The following is a 24434-nucleotide window of genomic DNA, read 5'->3' as shown; positions in this document are numbered from 1 at the left end:
TCCCATTTTCTTTCAAATTTCTCTTAGAAGCTACCATTATATGAGATTCAGTATCTGAGATTGTTGGACAAGCATAAACATGATTCTTGGTATTATTGTTTGGAAAAATATTAGTCTCCAAAGTGAATTTTTGCTATACTTGTGTGCATTATAATGCTGAGTTCAGACATAAGACGTCTTGGTAGGAGATGAGTTTATATATTTACATAATGATAAACTCAGATTATAATTGCTTTTGTTGGACTGTAATGAACAATAACAGGCTCTGAGGGTCCTTAACAAAGGAATGCACTGAGATTTAGGAGAGGGAATAAAATGTGTGAAAGATTCAGTATTTTCTTTCCAATTTGAATGTTTAGGGAATAGGACCAGGTATGCATTTTTTTATCTTTGACATTATTTTAACAGGTATATTACTCATGTGAGCCTGGGTATCGGCTAGTTGGTCCATCTGTGCTGACATGTGAAGACTCTGGCTGTTGGACCCCTAGAATGCCCCCTGTGTGTCAACTAACTCATCAATATGAAGGTAAGTAATTAGTATGTCTGCTTCTTTCTTATCAAGTAATGAATCAGGTGGTTTAAGGATTATGTTGACTAGGTTGAGATGGAGTTAAAGAAGAATGTCATTTGAACCACTTCTGGTTTCCACATGACATTTAGGAATTGAAAAAAATTCATATTCCCGTTTTTTTAGAAATTTTTGTTCCAAAAGTTACACTGTAACTAAAAATACTTGATTGTTACTGTATCATATTGTTAGGAATCTACTGTTTTATGATACTGAAATGTAGCTATTCACCATTAGCTGTTTTGATTGGTATAAATGATGCGTACCTCCATATTTTTATTGATCAAAATTTAAAAGAAAACATTTTCTTTACATTTAGAAGGAAAGTGTATTTTTCCCTTGAGTTCCTTTCAAACCATCATGACACTCATAAAAAGTATTTATTTCCATATGTATTTGGATGATTTAATTTTTCTCTATCCTTTATAGCTGAATATGTCAGTGAATTCTGATGAATTTGTTTCACAATTGGAAAAATTTCATAGAATAACATATACAACATACTTAAAAAGCAATGAAAGTCATTCACTGCTCTAGAAGAGGTTGTTGGTCATTACTACTGTATTCTTATTGTAAGGAAGTTTATAATATAAATGATTCTCAGGGAATAGGACATGTGTGCGTCTTCACTTTATCCCCTCATCTTGTAGCTTCCAAAATATTTATCCCCAAAAGTAGCATATGAATTTCCAACCCATATTTCACTCTGCATACAAAAGGAGCAGTCTTAGACCAAAGAAAAATAAGTATTTGAACACAAGGTGTTTTGAAGTCCATCAGCACAGTAAACTCCATTACTGACCTTGTGAACAAAATAAGTGGAAAAATCTTATAAACAGTCTTGACTGCAAAACAGACAGCAGAAAATTCTGCAGAGCCGTATTAAACATTTACAACCTGTAAAACAACCCTTCCCAACTCATTAAATCTGAGTGGAATCAGCCTCAAACACACAAAGCACATTAACAGGATAATTATCAAAAGCTTAGAAACTAAAGAATCGATCTTTAAATTCCACCTCTGTTCATGCCGCAATCAGTTTTTTCCGTAATGATAAGTGCCAAAATCTCCATTGCTACCAAACTAGATCACATCTCAAACTTCCATGTCAATCATGCTAGATACCAAAGCTGTAGATTCTCTCGCCGATATTTTTGGTTACTCATGTACCCATAACAAGCTACCCATCATCTGGAAATCATTGTTGTATTAAAATCCAAGAAACCTTGAAACAGCCACTTATCACACAGACCCATTTCTTCCCAGTATGCCCATCCAAAATCCTTGAAGACATCCAACTTAGTTTCTCCAAACACAGTGTTCATCTCATGCATTCTCCAGCCAAGTTTCTCAATACATAGTGTCCAGTTTCACTCAGAAACAACCCTTTTTCACACAAGACTCTCCTTGATAAACTTAAGCAAAGCTTTCTACACTCTCCCACTGTGTGCTGATAAGTAAGACCCTGGATTCGTATTGCTCAACAGTAGGAAAACTGGCAGATGGATATCCTGTTCGGTCACTAAGCTGAAGTCAAAAACAGCTGCACTGCACCATCAACAAGCAGTTCCCGAATGTTCCAGGGATTTGGTCTTTCCCCTTCCCTCATCAACATTTTCCTCAACTACATGCTGCTTCCTTTCTTAAATTCTCTCCTTTTCTCATATGCAGATGACATAGCTATAGCCTCGCAACACCCCAAAATATCACATGCAGGAAACACAATTCAGTAGTACATTTGAGTCATAGAACAGTCTCTAACAAGACTGCTGGAAAGTTTTATTTGGCTAAAGTCTGGCATCAAATCTGTATGTAGCTCTCATTTGATGATCATAGTTTTCATGGAGCCCCACATTGCGACTTCTCTTGTCAGTCTAAGAATTTTCAGCTCTGTGGCTTGACCTTCAGATCTTGGTTTAGATTTTGATACCCAGATTTTAGCATTCTGTGTCAAGATTGGTTTCAGTACTCTTATGTATAGGAATACTTTAGATTTAGATTTTGATAGGAATATTTAGATATCTCAAATAAGGGTAAAGTATATCATGGTTCATATTGCTCATGGCAATCATGCTGCTAATCTCAGATTCTGTTAATTTCTCTTCATTTATTCTTACTGAGATATTGAGAGTCTGGAACCCATTTTACCTGATGTTCCCTAAACCAGATGTTTTATTATCTTTTGTTTCAAGATAGGTGTCACCTTCTCAGGTTTATTGCTTTTCGTTTTCATGCTGTTTCATTTTAGTTCCATTTTTCATCTACTAATGACATTGTGTAGGCCCTGCCAACACAGTATTTTAATACTAACATTTTGCTCTTTTGATTGCCATTTCCCACATTATTGATAGGAACAGACAAAGAAATGGCTTCATTTGATCACAACCATTGTCAAGCTGTCACAGGTAATGCACTGAAACCACAACCAAGCTCCCACAGACATTTCCATGGTTTTTCCCATCTGCTTCATATGCTCTGGTTCAGTCCATTGACAGCAAGTTGCCCCCTGTTTACTACATCACTCCAATACACACTGTCCGTTCTATGCCATATACCCTCCTACATGTTCATGCCCTGGGCATTCAAAACCTTATAAACTCCATCCTTCTAACTCCAGTTTGATCTCACCCTTCTTCTTGTCCCTTTCACTCTTGACACCTATATCCTGTTTGTCAAACTCTCCTTGCTCATTCTCTCCATTGTCCAAACCATGTCAGCATACCCTCCTTATCTCTCCCATTCATGCCTTTCTTAACACCAAACCTCTCTCTTACCCTATCGTTTCTTACTCAACAACGCCGCTTGCACCAAATAATAATTTCAAACATTTAATTTCCAAAACATTCACCTTCTTCCATATATTCTCATCCTTAGCCTATATCTAGCATCCATGTGACACCATTAGGATACTTTAACTTCAAGTATACCCATCTTTGCCCTTCATGTTAGTTACCTTTGTCTCCACACATTTCTCAATGCTCCCAGGACCTTTCCCCCCCATCTCTCATGCTTCCTTTTGTTGCCATATTCACTCTCAGGTATTAAAGCCCTTCACTTCCTCCAATTTTTTCCATTTAGATCTCTTTGCATTGCTAAACCTAATAACCTTGCTTTTTTCACAGTAACTTTGCTATTATTCGCATTTGCTGTCAATTTTCTCCTTTTATCACTCATCCAAACTCAGATGCCAGCTTCTGCAGTTTCTCACTCGAATCTGCCAACAGTATTGTGTTATTTCCCTTTAATTTGCTATTTTAGAACATTTTCTCTGGTTATGATTTACTCACTCAGCCTTTTCATCTGTTAGCACAAGAATATGTCGGTGCACGAAATAGTGTGTTAAGTGTCACCATATTTGCATTCTCATTTCAGATGAGATCCAGAGTGAGAAATCTGTCCTTGACATGCACACCATCCTTGTGGCAACTACTGGCAGTGTCATTGGTATTCTGTTGATTGTCTTGGCTCTCATATGTGAGTAAATTTCTTTTGATTATTACTGTTTTCAGTGGTTGTATATGCCTCCAGTAGGTGGAATGTGTAGGATGTGATAGGTGAGAAAGAAAATTCATTGTGGAATAAAGTAATGTGGAGAACCATTATGAAGATTAGTTTTTATTGAGTAATGCTGTAGCATTTAGCAATGAGTTGTTAAGAAACAAACTCAGGAAGGAACATAATGCATAATTAAAGTCAAAAGGGTATAAGAAAATATGGATAAAAGACTGGATGAGGAAATGGAAAGGAAACCATATATGCAGCTCATTGTACAAAAAAAATACTTGAACTGTAACTATTTTAAGGTGGAGTACAGGAGTGAAGTGAACATGTGAATGGTTGAGTGTTATAAGAACATGTAAGAAAAATATTAAGGAATATGTCAAAGAATATTTAATGTATGTATGACTCATGGTGAGGTGCCTGAGGATTGGTGGAATGCATGCATAGTGCCATTGTACAAAGGTAAAGGGGATAAAGATGAGTGCTCAAATTACAGAGTTTGAATGGAGAAAAACTGGAGGAAGTGAAGTGTTTTAGATATCTGGGAGTGGATCTGGCAGCAGATGGAACCATGGAAGCGGAAGTGGATCATAGGATGGGGGAGGGGGCGAAAATTCTGGGAGCCTTGAAGAATGTGTGGAAGTCGAGAACATTATCTCGGAAAGCAAAAATGGGTATGTTTGAAGGAATAGTGGTTCCAACAATGTTGTATGGTTGCGAGGCGTGGACTATGTATAGAGTTGTGCGCAGGAGGATGGAGGTGCTGGAAATGAGATGTTTGAGGACAATGTGTGGTGTGAGGTGGTTTGATCGAGTAAGTAACGTAAGGGTAAGAGAGATGTGTGGAAATAAAAAGAGCGTGGTTGAGAGAGCAGAAGAGGGTGTTTTGAAATGGTTTGGTCACATGGAGAGAATGAGTGAGGAAAGATTGACCAAGAGGATATATGTGTAGGAGGTGGAGGGAACGAGGAGAAGAGGGAGACCAAATTGGAGGTGGAAAGATGGAGTGAAAAAGATTTTGTGTGATCGGGGCCTGAACATGCAGGAAGGTGAAAGGCATGCAAGGAATAGAGTGAATTGGAGCGATGTGGTATACCGGGGTTGACGTGCTGTCAGTGGATTGAATCAAGGCATGTGAAGCGTCTGGGGTAAACCATGGAAAGCTGTGTAGGTATGTATATTTGCATGTGTGGACGTATGTATATACATGTGTATGGGGGTGGGTTGGGCCATTTCTTTCATCTGTTATCTTGCGCTACCTTGCAAACGCAGGAGACAGCGACAAAGCAAAAAAAAAAAAAAAAAAAAAAGTTTGTTCAGTATTCTTGGGAAATTATATGGGAGGGTATTGATTGAGATGGTGAAGGCATGTACAGAGCATCAGATTGGGGAAGAGCAGTGTGGTTTCAGAAGTGGTAGAGGATGTGTGGATCAGGTATTTGCTTTGAAGAATGTATGTGAGAAATACGTCGAAAAGCAAATGGATTTGTATGTAGCATTTATGGATCTGGAAAAGGCATATGATAGAGTTGATAGAGATGCTCTGTGAAAGGTATTAAGAATATATAGTGTGGGAGGCAAGTTGTTAGAAGCAGTGAAAAGTTTTTATCGAGGATGTAAGGCATGTGTACAAGTAGGAAGAGAGGAAAGTGATTGGTTCTCAGTGAATGTCGGTTTGCGGCAGGGGTGCGTGATGTCTCCATGGTTGTTTAATTTGTTTATGGATGGGGTTGTTAGGGAGGTGAATGCAAGAGTTTGGGAGAGAGGGCAAGTATGCAGTCTGTTGTGGATGAGAGAGCTCGGGAAGTGAGTCAGTTGTTCGCTAATGATACAGTGCTGGTGGCTGATTCGGGTGAGAAACTGCAGAAGCCGGTGACTGAGTTTGGTAAAGTGTGTGAAAGAAGAAAGCTGAGAGTAAATGTGAATAAGAGCAAGGTTATTAGGTACAGTAGAGTCGAGGGATAAGTCACTTAGGAGGTAAGTTTGAATGGAGAGAAACTGGAGGAAGTGAAGTGTTTTAGATATCTGGGAGTGGATTTGGCAGTGGATGGAACCATGGAAGCGGAAGTAAGTCACAGGGTGGGGTAGGGGTTGGAAGTTCTGGGAACGTTGAAAAGTGTGTGGAAGGCGAGAACATTATCTCAGAAAGCAAAAATGGGTATGTTTGAAGGAATAGTAGTTCCAACAATATTATATGGTTGTGAGGCATGGGCTATAGATAGAGTTGTGCAGAGGAGGGTGGATGTGTTGGAAATGAGATGTTTGAGGACAATATATGGTGTGAGGTGGTTTGATCGAGTAAGTAATGAAAGGGTAAGAGAGATATGTGGTAATAAAGAGAATGTGGTTGAGAGAGCAAAAGAGGGTGTTTTGAAATGGTTTGGTTACATGGAGAGAATGAGTGAGGGAAGATTGACAAAGAGGATATATGTGTCAGAGGTGGAGGGAATGAGGAGAAGTGAGAGACCACATTGGAGGTGGAAAGATGGAGTGAAAAAGATTTTGAGTGATCGGGGCCTGAACATGCAGGAGGGTGAAAGGTGTGCAAGGAATAGAATGAATTAGAATGATGTGGTATACCGGGGTCGACGTGCTGTCAATGGATTGAACCAGGGCATGTGAAGCATCTGGGGTAAACCATGGAAAGTTTTGTGGGGCCTGGATGTGGAAAGGAAGCTGTGGTTTCAGTGCATTATACGTGACAGCTAGAGACTGACTGTGAACAAATGTGGCCTTTGTTGTCTTTTCCTAGCGCTACCTTGCACACATGCAGGGGGAGGGGGTTATCATTTCATGTGTGGCGGGTTGGCGACAGGAATGAATAAAGGCAGCAAGTATGAATTATGTACATGTGTATATATGTATGTGTCTGTGTATGTATATATATATATATATACATTGGAATGTATAGGTATGTATATGTGCATGTGTGGACATGTATGTATATACATGTGTATGTGGGTGGGTTGAGCCTTTCTTTCGTCTGTTTCCTTGCGCTACCTCGCAAACGCGGGAGACAGCCACAGAGTATAATAAATGAATATAAATATATGTCAAAGAATCATTGAACATAAGGGGCATTGATGGAGGATAGTGAATACAAGACAGTGCTCAAAATAGGACTTTGAGGAATTCACCACACTGAACATATCTTCTTTCTAAATTCACATGTGTGACATCTTTGAACAGGGAGGCAAGAAACAGGTTAAATTCAATAGTACTGAAGTACAGTATCTGCCAGTATCTCATTCTAACTGTGACTCATTTTCAGAAAACCACAGTTCATCCCACAAATAGAATCACCTTTCACTATCTAGAAACCTCACTTAATTAGTTATTCTTCTTTTGAGCAGATTTATTCACAGGGGGTTAATATACCTCAGTTTGGGGTTCTGTTTACATATTTTTGGTGGCTTTTCCTCCACCTCTCTGTTAGCCATTGTGGGATCACAATCTTTCCATCTCAGTCATTCTTTAGGCATCATCTTTTTCTAACCATGCCTCACTCTATACCGTGATGTTTCTGCCCTTTCCCAGTTCTGCATATATTATTTTGGCCACTACCCCTATGAGCAATGTGCATCCTTTCCACCAAGTCTTGGACCCTAGTTATACATCTGACTGCTGCTTCCCATAGTTTCTGTGTAGAGATTCTCCACACAAAGCTGAACCATTATGATACTTAGCTCTTTCCTTTGACAGCTCATCAGGGGAATTCTTTTCCTTGTTTAATCTTTCCTTCTTTGTGTAACCTTTTTACATCTAGGAGTTATGTATACAAACACCTAAGGAGCTCTGATTAATTTCTTCTCTCTTTTTCTTACTCTGTTCTCATTTCATCTTAGATGGTTATGAATTAGGGCATGTTTTGCCCATGTGGTGTCATGCACTATGAAAATGAAACAAGATACAGAAAATGAAGTATGACAGCGTTTGCTAAGTGAGAAATGTTGTTTTCCATATGACAAGGTAGCACCAGAAATTGCCTCACTTGGTCACATCTACATCTTGTCATGCATATTGCACTAAAACTAGAGCCTTCTTTCCTGAGCCAAACACCATAGACCTTCTGTGCTTTTTCCTGACCACTTTGTATGCCTTAGTTCAACCCATTAACAGCACGTCACCCCGTGCATACCATATTGTTCCTAATCACTGTCTGTCTGTCTTGTGCATGCCTCACACCTTTAAAGCATGTCTCACTCCATCTTTTCATTTCCGGTTTGGTCTGCCCTTCTCTTCCTCCCTTCCACCTATGACACAAACACCCTCAGAGTCACCCTTTTGTGACTCATCCTTACCATGTGTCCAAACCATTTCAACACCTAGCTTTCCCAAAAATATTCTTACTTCCTCATCTTTCTTTTACCTCATTATTTCTTACTCGATCAACCCTCCCCAGCATTCCCTTTCCAACACATCCACTCTCTTCCATACTTTTTAATCAAAGGCCCATGCCTTGCATCCACACAGCACCATTAGGATGACTATGCCATCAAACATATCCATCTTTTCCCTTAAAGACAGAGATCTCTTTTTCCACATACTCCTTAATTCACCCAGGACCTTAGCCCCTTCACCCACCCTATTGCTAACTTTAATGTCCATTACCACATTCACTCCCAGGTATCTGTAAAAACCACTTCCACCAGGATCTCTCCATTCAAATTTGCATTCTAATGGATTTGTCTTTCTACCCTACTAAGGTTTATAATCTTATCTTTATCAGCATTATCTCTCAGCTTTCCGTTTCCCATACTCTCCCTAACTCAGACACCAGCTTCAGCAGTTTCTCACTCAAGTTTACCACCAGAGCAGTGTCTTCAGCAAACACCAACTGGCTTTTCTCTCAGCCCCCATGACCTCCCTTCTTTCCAAGACCTTCACATTTACTTCCCTCACCTTCCCAACTATTAATAGAATAAACAGATATGTTGACATCACATGCCCATGTTGTAGACCAACTTCCCCTTCTCTATTTGTGCTTGCACACATGCCTTACCCCTCTTGATAAAGATTCCTCCCTGCTTCTAGTAGCTTTTAATCCCACATCATATATTTGTAACACCTTCCACAGAGCATCTCTATCACACCTTTTAAATTCTTTCTCCAGATCCATAAATACCACAAACAAATCCTTCTCTTTCTCTAAATATTTTCACGCAATCATCAAAGCAAACACCTGATCCACACAACTTTTCCCACTCTTGAAACAACAGTCTTCCTCCTCAGTCTAATGTTCTTTACATGCCATCACTTTCTTAGTCACCACCCTCCCATATAGCTCTCTAGATGCACTCAATGAACTTATACCTTTGTAATTTGAGCATTCACTTTCGTCCCCCTTACATTTACATGTAGCACTATTCAGGCAACTCACCTGGAGCTATTCACCCTCTTTCTTGAGAAATTCAACTACAATCCTATCCACTCTAGTAGCTTTGCCACCATTCAACTTATGGAAGGCATTCATCACTTTTTTCCTTTTCATCATACTACTTGTCATGATTTTTTTGCTTTATATACTTCTGCATCCCATGTACCCCCATCTGCCACCCTATCATCTAAAACATTCAACAGTCCTAGTAATCACTCCATCTTTTTTTTTTTTCACCCTTTCCGTTCCTGTTACTACCTCCCCATCTGCCCCTTTCACTGATGCTTCCATTCATTCTCTTGTTCTCTCTGCTTTATTCACCCCCTTCCAAAACATTTTTGTATTTTCCCTGAAGTTTGCTAACACTCTCTCACCCCAGTTTTCATTTGCCCTTTCTTTCAGCCCCAGCTCCTTCCCTTTTACTTTCTATCACTCCTTTATATGCTTTTCTCATTGAATCACACTACTCCCCTGCAGGTAATGCCTAAACACCTCTCTTTTTTCTTATACTAAAAACTTATCTAACTCATCCATCCATTTGCTTCCCTTTCTCACAAACACTGCAAACTTCTCTAAATAGCTCTCATTCTTCTCTGACTCCCTTGGTTTCATTCACTGTCACTGTATGCCACTTTTCACCCAATATCACCTGGTATCTCCTTACTCAACCCTTTTTTTTTTTTTCAAGTTCACTCACTTTCATCATATCTTCCATATTTCTTCTATTCCTAAAGCCAGTACATACTTTCATTCTCACCTCCTCCAAGAAGGGCTCAGACATTTCACCAGATGCCCTTCTCAGCACACTTACATCAATATGTCTTTCTTTAGAACCCCTATCAATCATAATATAATCCAGTACAGTAATTCTTGCTTGCCATCAAGCACACTCACCCACATATACATATGTTTTTATACCTTAAAACAGGTATTCCCAATCATTTGCCCTTTTCCAGCACACATCTCCACAAGCTGTTCACAATTTTCATTCAGACTTGGTACCCCATGACCACCAGTTATGCCCTCAACTGCCACATCACCCACATTGCATTTTGATCACCCAACACTATTAGTCAATTCTTCATGCCAAAATTGCTGAGACACACTCGGTCATCTTGCACCCAAAACACACGTATCTTCCTTACTTCTTTTCCTACCAGATGCATAAGCACTAACATCACCCACCTTCTGTAACCCATTTTCATTTTCACCCACATCAGTATAGGGCTCACTTCCACATGCTCCTTTACACATTCCCACGACTCCTTTAACAGGAGTGCCACCCTCTCCTTTGTTCTATCCCTTATGATAACCCCAGACTACCCTAGTACATTGCCAAACCATTCCTTCCCCTTCCCTGTGAGATTTGTTTCATTAAGAGCCAGAAAATCCAGTTTTATCTCCCAAAGCATGGTGCCTAAGGGTCCCTTCTTTTCATCTGGATTACATTGACACACATTCAGACATCCTAGCCAGATTCTTCAAGAGAATGAGCACTCCCTGCGTGGCTCCCTCTGTCTTTTAGAAATGAAGATACAAGAAGGGGAGGGTTTCCAAGCCCTTGCTCTTGCCCCTTTAAGTAACCTTTTATAACAACACTGGAAATATGAGAGTAATAATCTTTCTCAAGCGGAAACAGCATTGCTACCCCCTGCTTCAGCAAGGTAGCTCCAGGAAAACAGACAAAAGAGGATACAATCATTCACACTCAGTATCTCTAGTTGTCATGTGTAATGCACCAAAACCACAGCCCCCTATTCACATCCAGGATCCACAGACCTTTCCATGGCTTACCCCAGATGTTTCACATGCCCTGGTTCAGTCTATTGTCCATTGTCCAAGATTGGACAATTGCATGTTTACCAAAAGGTATCCTAGCTATGTCTCTTCGTTGTTTATCAACTGACTATTATATTTCTCTCTTATGTCTCCCCTGATGATTTGATTATTACACGAAAGTGCACTTGGGAACTTATCATGTTTCATTTTCCCCGTGGACTCATAGGAATGTACATACATGTGTATATATGTATATGTCTGTATATGTGTATATGTTGACATATATATTTTTTTTTTTTTTTATACTTTGTCGCTGTCTCCCGCGTTTGCGAGGTAGCGCAAGGAAACAGACAAAAGAAATGGCCCAACCCCCCCCCCATACACATGTATATACATACGTCCACACACGCAAATATACATACCTACACAGCTTTCCATGGTTTACCCCAGACGCTTCACATGCCTTGATTCAATCCACTGACAGCACGTCAACCCCGGTATACCACATCGCTCCAATTCACTCTATTCCTTGCCCTCCTTTCACCCTCCTGCATGTTCAGGCCCCGATCACACAAAATCTTTTTCACTCCATCTTTCCACCTCCAATTTGGTCTCCCTCTTCTCCTTGCTCCCTCCACCTCCGACACATATATCCTCTTGGTCAATCTTTCCTCACTCATCCTCTCCATGTGCCCAAACCACTTCAAAACACCCTCTTCTGCTCTCTCAACCACGCTCTTTTTATTTCCACACATCTCTCTTACCCTTACGTTACTCACTCGATCAAACCACCTCACACCACACATTGTCCTCAAACATCTCATTTCCAGCACATCCATCCTCCTGCGCACAACTCTATCCATAGCCCACGCCTCGCAACCATACAACATTGTTGGAACCACTATTCCTTCAAACATACCCATTTTTGCTTTCCGAGATAATGTTCTCGACTTCCACACATTCTTCAAGGCCCCCAGAATTTTCGCCCCCTCCCCCACCCTATGATCCACTTCTGCTTCCATGGTTCCATCCGCTGCCAGATCTATTCCTAGATATCTAAAACACTTCACTTCCTTCAGTTTTTCTCCATTCAAACTCACCTCCCAATTGACTTGACCCTCAACCCTACTGTACCTAATAACCTTGCTCTTATTCACATTTACTCTTAACTTTCTTCTTCCACACACTTTACCAAACTCAGTCACCAGCTTCTGCAGTTTCTCACATGAATCAGCCACCAGCGCTGTATCATCAGCGAACAACAACTGACTCACTTCCCAAGCTCTCTCATCCCCAACAGACTTCATACTTGCCCCTCTTTCCAAAACTCTTGCATTTACCTCCCTAACAACCCCATCCATAAACAAATTAAACAACCATGGAGACATCACACACCCATGCCGCAAACCTACATTTACTGAGAACCAATCACTTTCCTCTCTTCCTACACGTACACATGCCTTACGTCCTCGATAAAAACTTTTCACTGCTTCTAACAACTTGCCTCCCACACCATATATTCTTAATACCTTCCACAGAGCATCTCTGTCAACTCTATCATATGCCTTCTCCAGATCCATAAATGCTACATACAAATCCATTTGCTTTTCTAAGTATTTCTCACATACATTCTTCAAAGCAAACACCTGATCCACACATCCTATACCACTTCTGAAACCACACTGCTCTTCCCCAATCTGATGCTCTGTACATGCCTTCACCCTCTCAATCAATACCCTCCCATATAATTTACCAGGAATACTCAACAAACTTATATATATATATATATATATATATATATATATATATATATATATATATATATATATATATATATATATATATATATTTATTTATTATACTTTGTCGCTGTCTCCCGCGTTTGCGAGGTAGCGCAAGGAAACAGACGAAAGAAATGGCCCCACCCACCCCCATACACATGTATATACATACGTCCACACACGCAAATATACATACCTACACAGCTTTCCATGGTTTACCCCAGACGCTTCACATGCCTTGATTCAATCCACTGACAGCACGTCAACCCCGGTATACCACATCGCTCCAATTCACTCTATTCCTTGCCCTCCTTTCACCCTCCTGCATGTTCAGGCCCCGATCACACAAAATCTTTTTCACTCCATCTTTCCACCTCCAATTTGGTCTCCCTCTTCTCCTCGTTCCCTCCACCTCCGACACATATATCCTCTTGGTCAATCTTTCCTCACTCATTCTCTCCATGTGCCCAAACCACTTCAAAACACCCTCTTCTGCTCTCTCAACCACGCTCTTTTTATTTCCACACATCTCTCTTACCCTTACGTTACTCACTCGATCAAACCACCTCACACCACACATTGTCCTCAAACATCTCATTTCCAGCACATCCATCCTCCTGCGCACAACTCTGTCCATAGCCCACGCCTCGCAACCATACAACATTGTTGGAACCACTATTCCTTCAAACATACCCATTTTTGCTTTCCGAGATAATGTTCTCGACTTCCACACATTCTTCAAGGCCCCCAGAATTTTCGCCCCCTCCCCCACCCTATGATCCACTTCCGCTTCCATGGTTCCATCCGCTGCCAGATCCACTCCCAGATATCTAAAACACTTCACTTCCTCCAGTTTTTCTCCATTCAAACTCACCTCCCAATTGACTTGACCCTCAACCCTACTGTACCTAATAACCTTGCTCTTATTCACATTTACTCTTAACTTTCTTCTTTCACACACTTTACCAAACTCAGTCACCAGCTTCTGCAGTTTCTCACATGAATCAGCCACCAGCGCTGTATCATCAGCGAACAACAACTCACTCACTTCCCAAGCTCTCTCATCCCCAACAGACTTCATACTTGCCCCTCTTTCCAAAACTCTTGCATTTACCTCCCTAACAACCCCATCCATAAACAAATTAAACAACCATGGAGACATCACACACCCCTGCCGCAAACCTACATTCACTGAGAACCAATCACTTTCCTCTCTTCCTACACGTACACATGCCTTACATCCTCGATAAAAACTTTTCACTGCTTCTAACAACTTTCCTCCCACACCATATACCTTCCACAGAGCATCTCTGTCAACTCTATCATATGCCTTCTCCAGATCCATAAATGCTACATACAAATCCATTTGCTTTTCTAAGTATTTCTCACATACATTCTTCAAAGCAAACACCTGATCCACACATCCTCTACCACTTCTCAAACCACACTGCTCTTCCCCGATCTGATGCTCTGTACATGCCTTCACCCTCTCAATCAATACCCTCCCATATAATTTACCAGGAATACTCAACAAACTTATACCTCTGTAATTTGAGCACTCAATCTTATCCCCTTTGCCTTTGTGCAATGGCACTATGCACGCATTCCGCCAATCCTCAGGCACCTCACCATGAGTCATACATACATTAAATAACCTTACCAACCAGTCAACAATACAGTCACCCCCTTTTTTAATAAATTCCACTGCAATACCATCCAAACCTGCTGCCTTGCCGGCTTTCATCTTCCACAAAGCTTTCACTACCTCTTCTCTGTTTACCAAATCATTTTCCCTAACCCTCTCACTTTGCACACCACCTCGACCAAAACACCCTATATCTCCCACTCTATCATCAAACACATTCAACAAACCTTCAAAATACTCACTCCATCTCCTTCTCACATCACCACTACTTGTTATCACCTCCCCATTTGCGCCCTTCACTGAAGTTCCCATTTGCTCCCTTGTCTTATGCACTTTATTTACCTCCTTCCAGAACATCTTTTTATTCTCTCTAAAATTTAATGATACTCTCTCACCCCAACTCTCATTTGCCCTTTTTTTCACCTCTTGCACCTTTCTCTTGACCTCCTGTCTCTTTCTTTTATACATCTCCCACTCAATTGCATTTTTTCCCTGCAAAAGTCGTCCAAATGCCTCTCTCTTCTCTTTCACTAATACTCTTACTTCTTCATCCCACCACTCACTACCCTTTCTAATCAACCCACCTCCCACTCTTCTCATGCCACAAGCATCTTTTGCGCAATCCATCACTGATTCCCTAAATACATCCCATTCCTCCCCCACTCCCCTTACTTCCATTGTTCTCACCTTTTTCCATTTTGTACTCAGTCTCTCCTGGTACTTCCTCACACAGGTCTCCTTCCCAAGCTCACTTTCTCTCACCACCCTCTTCACCCCAACATTCATTATGTGACATTCATTTTTTTTTTTTTTTTCATTCATTTCATTTCAAGCTAGAAGTTTCAGTTTTCTAAATTGTTTCTTACATTTTTCATATGTATATATATGTATGTGTGTGTGTGTGTATATGTGCGTATGTATGTGTATGTGTGTGTATGTGTATATGTATATATATATGTATATTATCCCTGGGGATAGGGGTGAAAGAATACTTCCCACCTATTCCTCGCGTGTCGTAGAAAGCGACTAGAGGGGACGGGAGCGGGGGGCCAGAAATCCTCCCTTCCTTGTATTAACTTTCTAAAATGGGAAACAGAAGAAGGAGTCACGCGGGGAGTGCTCATCCTCCTCGAAGGCTCAGAGTGGGGTGCCTAAATGTGTGTGGATGTAACCAAGATGTGAAAAAAGGAGAGATAGGTAGTATGTTTGAGGAAAGGAACCTGGATGTTTTGGCTCTGAGTGAAACGAAGCTCAAGGGTAAAGGGGAAGAGTGGTTTGGGAATGTCTGGGGAGTAAAGTCAGGGGTTAGTGAGAGGACAAGAGCAAGGGAAGGAGTAGCAATACTCCTGAAACAGGAGTTGTGGGAGTATGTGATAGAATGTAAGAAAGTAAATTCTCGATTAATATGGGTAAAACTGAAAGTTGATGGAGAGAGATGGGTGATTATTGGTGCATATGCACCTGGGCATGAGAAGAAAGATCATGAGAGGCAAGTGTCTTGGGAGCAGCTGAATGAGTGTGTTAGTGGTTTTGATGCACGAGACCGGGTTATAGTGATGGGTGATTTGAATGCAAAGGTGAGTAATGTGGCAGTTGAGGGAATAATTGGTATACATGGGGTGTTCAGTGTTGTAAATGGTAATGGTGAAGAGCTTGTAGATTTATGTGCTGAAAAAGGACTGATGATTGGGAATACCTGGTTTAAAAAGCGAGATATACATAAGTATACTTATGTAAGTAGGAGAGATGGCCAGAGAGCGTTATTGGATTACGTGTTAATTGACAGGCGTGCGAAAGAGAGACTTTTGGATGTTAATGTGCTGAGAGGTGCAACTGGAGGGATGTCTGATCATTATCTTGTGGAGGCTAAGGTGAAGATTTGTATGGGTTTTCAGAAAAGAATATATATATATATATATATATATATATATATTTTTTTTTTTTTTTTTTTTTGCTTTGTCGCTGTCTCCCGCGTTTGCGAGGTAGCGCAAGGAAACAGACGAAAGAAATGGCCCAACCCCCCCCATACACATGTATATACATACGTCCACACACGCAAATATACATACCTACACAGCTTTCCATGGTTTACCCCAGACGCTTCACATGCCTTGATTCAATCCATTGACAGCACGTCAACCCCGGTATACCACATCGCTCCAATTCACTCTATTCCTTGCCCTCCTTTCACCCTCATGCATGTTCAGGCCCCGATCACACAAAATCTTTTTCACTCCATCTTTCCACCTCCAATTTGGTCTCCCTCTTCTCCTCGTTCCCTCCACCTCCGACACATATATCCTTTTGGTCAATCTTTCCTCACTCATTCTCTCCATGTGCCCAAACCATTTCAAAACACCCTCTTCTGCTCTCTCAACCACGCTCTTTTTATTTCCACACATCTCTCTTACCCTTACGTTACTTACTCGATCAAACCACCTCATACCACACATTGTCCTCAAACATCTCATTTCCAGCACATCCATCCTCCTGCGCACAACTCTATCCATAGCCCACGCCTCGCAACCATACAACATTGTTGGAACCACTATTCCTTCAAACATACCCATTTTTGCTTTCCGAGATAATGTTCTCGACTTCCACACATTCTTCAAGGCCCCCAGGATTTTCGCCCCCTCCCCCACCCTATGATCCACTTCTGCTTCCATGGTTCCATCCGCTGCCAGATCCACTCCCAGATATCTAAAACACTTCACTTCCTTCAGTTTTTCTCCATTCAAACTCACCTCCCAATTGACTTGACCCTCAACCCTACTGTACCTAATAACCTTGCTCTTATTCACATTTACTCTTAACTTTCTTCTTTCACACACTTTACCAAACTCAGTCACCAGCTTCTGCAGTTTCTCACATGAATCAGCCACCAGCGCTGTATCATCAGCGAACAACAACTGACTCACTTCCCAAGCTCTCTCATCCCCAAAAGACTTCATACTTGCCCCTCTTTCCAAAACTCTTGCATTCACCTCCCTAACAACCCCATCCATAAACAAATTAAACAACCATGGAGACATCACACACCCCTGCCGCAAACCTAAATTCACTGAGAACCAATCACTTTCCTCTCTTCCTACACGTACACATGCCTTACATCCTCGATAAAAAACCATGTCTCCATGGTTGTTTAATTTGTTTATGGATGGGGTTGTTATGGAGCTGAATGCAAGAGTTTTGGAAAGAGGGGCAAGTATGAAGTCTGTTGGGGATGAGAGAGCTTGGGAAGTGAGTCAGTTGTTGTTCGCTGATGATACAGCGCTGGTGGCTGATTCATGTGAGAAACTGCAGAAGCCGGTGACTGAGTTTGGTAAAGTGTGTGGAAGAAGAAAGTTAAGAGTAAATGTGAATAAGAGCAAGGTTATTAGGTACAGTAGGGTTGAGGGTCAAGTCAATTGGGAGGTGAGTTTGAATGGAGAAAAACTGGAGGAAGTGAAGTGTTTTAGATATCTGGGAGTGGATCTGGCAGCGGATGGAACCATGGAAGCGGAAGTGGATCATAGGGTGGGGGAGGAGGCGAAAATTCTGGGGGCCTTGAAGAATGTGTGGAAGTCGAGAACATTATCTCGGAAAGCAAAAATGGGTATGTTTGAAGGAATAGTGGTTCCAACAATGTTGTATGGTTGTGAGGCGTGGGCTATGGACAGAGTTGTGCACAGGAGGATGGATGTGCTGGAAATGAGATGTTTGAGGACAATGTGTGGTGTGAGGTGGTTTGATCGAGTGAGTAACGTAAGGGTAAGAGAGATGTGTGGAAATAAAAAGAGCGTGGTTGAGAGAGCAGAAGAGGGTGTTTTGAAGTGGTTTGGGCACATGGAGAGAATGAGTGAGGAAAGATTGACCAAGAGGATATATGTGTTGGAGGTGGAGGGAACGAGGAGAAGAGGGAGACCAAATTGGAGGTGGAAAGATGGAGTGAAAAAGATTTTGTGTGATTGGGGCCTGAACATGCAGGAGGGTGAAAGGAGGGCAAGGAATAGAGTGATTTGGGGCGATGTTGTATACCGGGGTTGACGTGCTGGCAGTGGATTGAATCAAGGCATGTGAAGCGTCTGGGGTAAACCATGGAAAGCTGTGTAGGTATGTATATTTGCGTGTGTGGACGTATGTATATACATGTGTATGGGGGGTGGGTTGGGCCATTTCTTTCGTCTGTTTCCTTGCGCTACCTCGCAAACGCGGGAGACAGCGACAAAGCAAAAAAAAAAATATATATATATATATATATATTTTGGTTGGCCAGCGTTTTAGGTTTCCAATAATTTTCATTCTTTCTCAAAGCCTCACAGCTTCTTAGAGTTAAGGCAGCAGACCTTCAAGCTTATTCTGACTGTGGCATGAAAGGAATTCTCTTGCCATCAAAACTCCTTCCTTCTCTTACATGAATTGGTAACACCTCATTTTTAAGTATAACATACCATTTTATTGTAAATGATAATTGTTGATTACCCAGCAACATTAAAAAATATGGCGTTTGATTATTGAGATGCTTATTTCTATCCTGATTTATGAGTTATATATTGACTATGAATATTAGCACTCTCCCATTCTTTTAGATTATTTTGCAAGCTTTAAGGACACTTGTTGATCTGCTTGGCAAAGCATGCTGGAAACCTACTTGATACACTAATTCTCTTGTTTTCCCACATTTATGTGACCTCATACCCAGCAATTTGATATACTTGGGAGCAAATGCTGATTAGTGATGTGAGAAAGAGAAATGTTTGCAGTACTTCTTAGCTTATTCTTATTTTTTCATAACCTTGTTCATGTCTATTTCATCAATGAATATAAGCCATAAATGAAAAGTAGTTAATTGTGGTACCAAATTGATTTTAGTGTATCAACGAGCTGTAGGTCCGAAACTGGTTCGCCTTCGTAATAGTGGAAGTGGAGGTGACTTGCCACCTACTCAGCACAACTGTCCCCCAAACTCATCCCAGCCACAGCAAGAGCATGATCCTGATAGAGTCGCCTTAATTGCCTTCCCTGATGAGGTAATTATCTTGAATTTTCATTCATTTTGATATAGAATGATATTACTGATGCATTCTAGAATGACATTGCAGGCTTTAAACACACCAGGTGTGTATTTGAAGTGTGCTTATTTACCATAAGAATATTTTTTTTATTTTATATATATATCATACTTTGTCGCTGTCTCCCGTGTTGGCAAGGTAGCGCAAGAAAACAGACGAAAGAATGGCCCAACCCACCCACATACACATATATATACATACACGTCCACACACACACATATACATACCTATACATTTCAACGTATACATATATATACATACAAAGACTTATACATATATACACATGTACATAATTCATACTTGCTACCTTTATTCGTTCCCTTCGCCACCCCGCCGCACATGAAATGACAACCCCCTCCCCTCACATTTGTGTAAGGTAGTGCTATGAAAAGACAACAAAGGCCACATTCGTTCACACTCAATGTCTAGCTGTTATGTATAATGCCCCAAAACCACAGCTCCCTTTCCACATCCAGGACCCACAAATCTTTCCATGGTTTACCCCAGACGCTTCACATGCCCTGGTTCAATCCATTGACTGCATGTCGACCCCGGTATACCACATCATTCCAATTCACTCTATTCCTTGCACGCCTTTCACCCTCCTGCATGTTCAGGCCCGATCACTCAAAATCTTTTTCACTCCATCTCTCCACCTCCAATTTGGTCTCCCACGTCTCCTCATTCCCTCCACCTCTGACACATATATCCTCTTTGTCAATCTTTCCTCACTCATTCTCTCCATGTGACCAAACCATTTCAAAACACCCTCTTTGGCTCTCTCAACCACACTCTTTTTATTTCCACACATCTCTCTTACCCTTTCATTACTTACTCAATCAAACCACCTCACACAACATGTTGTCCTCAAACGTCTCATTTCCAACACATCCACCCTCCTCCGCACAACTCTATCTATAGCCCACTCCTTGCAACCATATAACATTGTTGGAACCACTATTCCTTCGAACATACCCATTTTTGCTTTCCGAGATAATGTTCTCGCCTTCCACACATTTTTCAACACTCCCAGAACTTTTGCCCCCTCCCCCCACCCTGTGACTCACTTCTGCTTCCATGGTTTCATCAACTGCCAAATCCACTTCCAGATATTTAAAACACTTCACTTCCTCCAGTTTTTCTCCATTCATACTTACCTCCCAGCTGACTTGTCCCTCAACCCTGCTGTACCTAATAATCTTCCTCTTATTCACATTTACCCTCAGCTTTCTTCTTTCATACACTTTACCAAACTCATATTCACATTGGATTTCCATGTAACATTTATGGATCTGGAGAAGGCATATGACAGAGTTCATAGAGATGCTCTGTGGAAGGTATTCAGAGTATATGGTGTGGAAGGCAAGTTCCTAGAAGCAGTGAAAAGTTTTTATCAAGGATGTAAGGCATGTGTACGAGGAGGAAGAGAGGAAAGCGATTGGTTCCCACTGAAAGTTGGTTTGCAGCAGGGGTGCATGATGTCTCCATGGTTGTTTAATTTGTTTTGGAGAGTGGGGCAAGTATGCAGTCTGTTGTGTATGATAGGGCTTGGGAAGTAAGTCAGTTGTTGTTTGTTGATGATACGGCGCTGGTGGCTGATTCGGGTGAGAAACTGCAGAAGCTGGTGACTGAGTTTGGCAAAGTGTGTGAAAGAAGAAAGCTGAGAGTAAATGTGAATGAGAGCAAGGTTATTAAGTTCAGTAGGTTTGAGGGACAAGTCAAGTGGAAGGTAAGTTTGAATGGAGAAAAACTGGAGGAAGTGAAGTGTTTTAGATATCTGGGAGTGGATTTGGCAGCGAATGGAACCATGGAAACGGAAGTGAGTCACAGGGTGAGGAAGGGGGCAAAGGTTCTGGGAGCGTTGAAGAATGAGTAGAAGACTAGAACATTATCTTGGTGAGCAAAAATGGGTATGTTTGAAGGAATAGTGGTTCCAACAATGTTATATGGTTGCAAGGCATAGGCTATAGATAGGGGTGTGCAGAGGAGGGTGGATGTTTTGGAAATGAAGTGTCTGAGGACAGTATGTGGTGTGAGGTGGTTTGATCGAGTAAGTGATGAAAGGGTAAGAGAGATGTGTGGTAATATAAAGAGTGTGGTTGAGAGAGCAGAAGAGGGTGTATTGAAATGGTTTGGTCACATGGAGAGAATGAGTGAGGAAAGATTGACAAAGAGGATGTATAAGTCAGAGGTGGAGGGAATGAGGAGAAGTGGGAGACCAAATTGAAGGTGAAAGGATGGAGTGAAAAAGATTTTGAGTGATCGGGGCCTGAACATACAGGAGGGTGAAAGGTGTGCAAGGAATAGAGTGAATTGGAACGATGTGGTATACTGGGGTGGATGTGCTGTCAATGGATTGAAGCAGGGCATGTGAAGCATCTGTGGTAAACCATGGAAAGTTTTGTGGGGCCTGGATGTGGAAAGGGAGCTGTGTTTTCAGTGCATTACACGTGACAGCTAGAGACTGAGTGTGAACGAGTGTGGCCTGTTGTCTTTTCCTCACGCTACCTCATGCGGGGGAGAAGGGATGCTATTTCATGTTTTAGTCATTGATTTATACTCTAACACATGTAATTGTGGCGGGATGGCAATGGGAATGAATAAAGGCAGCAAGTATGAATATGTACTTGTGCATATATGTATATGTCTGTGTATGTATATGTATGTATACGTTAGAATGTATAGGTATGTATATGTGCGTGTGTGGGAGTGTATGTATATACATGTGTATGTGGGTGGGCTGGGTCATTCTTTCGTCTGTTTCCTTGTGCTACCTCGCGAATGCGGGAGACAGCGACAAAGTATAATAAATTAATGAATATATTGAAGTGATAGTATTTCCAACAACATTATATGGTTGCAAGCCATGGGCTGTAGCTAGGGTTGTACAGAGGAGGGTGGATGTATTGGGAATGAAATGTTTGAGGACAGTATGTGGTGTGAGGTGGTTTGATCAAGTAAGTAAAGAAAAGGTAAGAGAGATGTTCAGAAATAAGAAAAGTGTATTTGAGCGAGCAGAAGAGGGTGTGTTATAGTCGTTTGGGCATATGGAGAGAATGAGTGAGGAAAGATTGACAAAGAGGATATATGTGTCAGAGGTGGGGAGAACAAGGAGAAGCAGGAGACCAAATTGGAGCTGGAAGGGTAAAGTGTGTTGAAATTGTTTGGACATATGGAGAGAATAAGTGAGGAAAGATTGCCAAAGAGGATATATGTGTCAGAGGTGGAAGGAACAAGAAGTGGAAGACCAAATTGGAGGTGGAAGGGTAGAGTGAAGAAGATTGTTAGTGATTGGGGCCTGAACATACAGGAGGATGAGAGTTTGTAAGGAATAGTGAATTTGAACAATTTGGTATACCTAGATCAATGAGCTCTAAATGGACTGAAGCAGGGAATGTGAAATGTCTGGGGTAAACCATTGAAAGGTCTTTGGGGCCTAGATGTGGATAGGGAGCTGTGGTTTCGGTGCATGACACATGACAGCTAGAGACTGAGTATGAACGAATGTGGCCTTTTTTTGTCTGTTTTCCTGGTGCTTCCTCACTGAAGCATAGGGTAGCAGTGTTGTTTCCTCTGTGGCGGGGTAGCACCAGGAATGGATGAAGGCAAGAATGTATGAATTTGTACATGTGTATATATGTATATGTTTGTGTATGTGTATGTATATGTATGTATATGTTGGTATGTTTATGTATGTACAGGTACACCACCGATTTTCCGGCACTCTTGGTTCCAGAGCCTTGCTGGATTAACCATTTTGCCGGACCAACTGTGGCCACGTAATGATAATTCATTAACACACCACCTAACCCACTAATTATACATCTCCCATGTGTTTAAGATATACCATGGACTGCCAGAAATTTAAATTAACATCCTTCACTATAGTCACGTTCATGTTGTAATTTAAATTCTTTATGGAACAAGTTAGCCTGGTCCTTTATCATGCTACTTGACAAGTCCACTCCATCACTCCGGCGCTGTTGAAACCATTCCATCATCACTTAAAGTTTTTTCTAATCGTCATTTGCTTCTTGGAATCACTGTCTGCATAGAATTTCAATATTTTCTCCCTTTGCTTCTTGGTTGATGAACCAATACTATAGATGTCACACAGCTTACGCACCGAAACACCACGTTCCATTTTTTCAACAATTCAACTTTATCTTGGATCGATATGGACTGGTGTTTGTTTGACACTACAACTGGCACTCTCATGTGTCTTAGAAGCCAAAGTTAGGGTTAGATTTAAGCAAAATAAGCTAAGGATTCTCACAGAATTGTGGTATCACCACCAAGTGTAGTGTAAAGAATGTAAATAAGTGTGCCCTACACATAACGCCATCTGTGGCCGCCCAGTAAACTAGTCTGGTGGCTGCAGTAATTTCAAGTTCCCTCACATAATTTTGTCCAGACTAAAGGAGGTGCCGAACCATCAGTTGCCGGAAATTTGGTGGTGTACCTGTATATGTGCATGTATGGGTGTTTGTGTATATATATGTGTATATGTGTGGATTGGCCATTCTTTTTGGATTTCCTGGTACTACCTTGCTAAAGTTACTTGTGAGTTGACCTGTATCTGTACTTACCTGATGCTTATATTGCCTGAGTTGTCCCCAGCTGACCCTTTTTAGGACCAAGATTGATAGGGTCCAGTGTGGGCAGGATAAGAGGAAGGCGGCACACCCAAAACAGATAGAGAACACTCTCTCTTCCATTGCTGCAC

At 41.3% G+C, this 24434-nt stretch overlaps 1 protein-coding gene across 1 annotated transcript in view; it reads left to right on the top strand.

The window, feature by feature from the left end:
• The first annotated feature begins 385 nt into the window (after positions 1–385).
• The window catches only part of LOC139752501 (uncharacterized), a 40938-nt gene continuing 16889 nt past the window's right edge, over positions 386–24434 (top strand). The window contains exons 1-3 of the mRNA XM_071668317.1: positions 386–529; positions 3944–4045; positions 19509–19666. Coding sequence (XP_071524418.1) covers positions 493–529; positions 3944–4045; positions 19509–19666 — 297 coding nt within the window. The 5' untranslated portion in view covers positions 386–492. The remainder of the gene's footprint in view (positions 530–3943; positions 4046–19508; positions 19667–24434) is intronic.

Source organism: Panulirus ornatus, chromosome 2 (genome assembly GCF_036320965.1).
Source record: "Panulirus ornatus isolate Po-2019 chromosome 2, ASM3632096v1, whole genome shotgun sequence".
NCBI lineage: Eukaryota > Metazoa > Arthropoda > Malacostraca > Decapoda > Palinuridae > Panulirus > Panulirus ornatus.
Note: the sequence above shows the minus strand (reverse complement) of the source record. Positions and strands in the feature narration are given on the sequence as shown.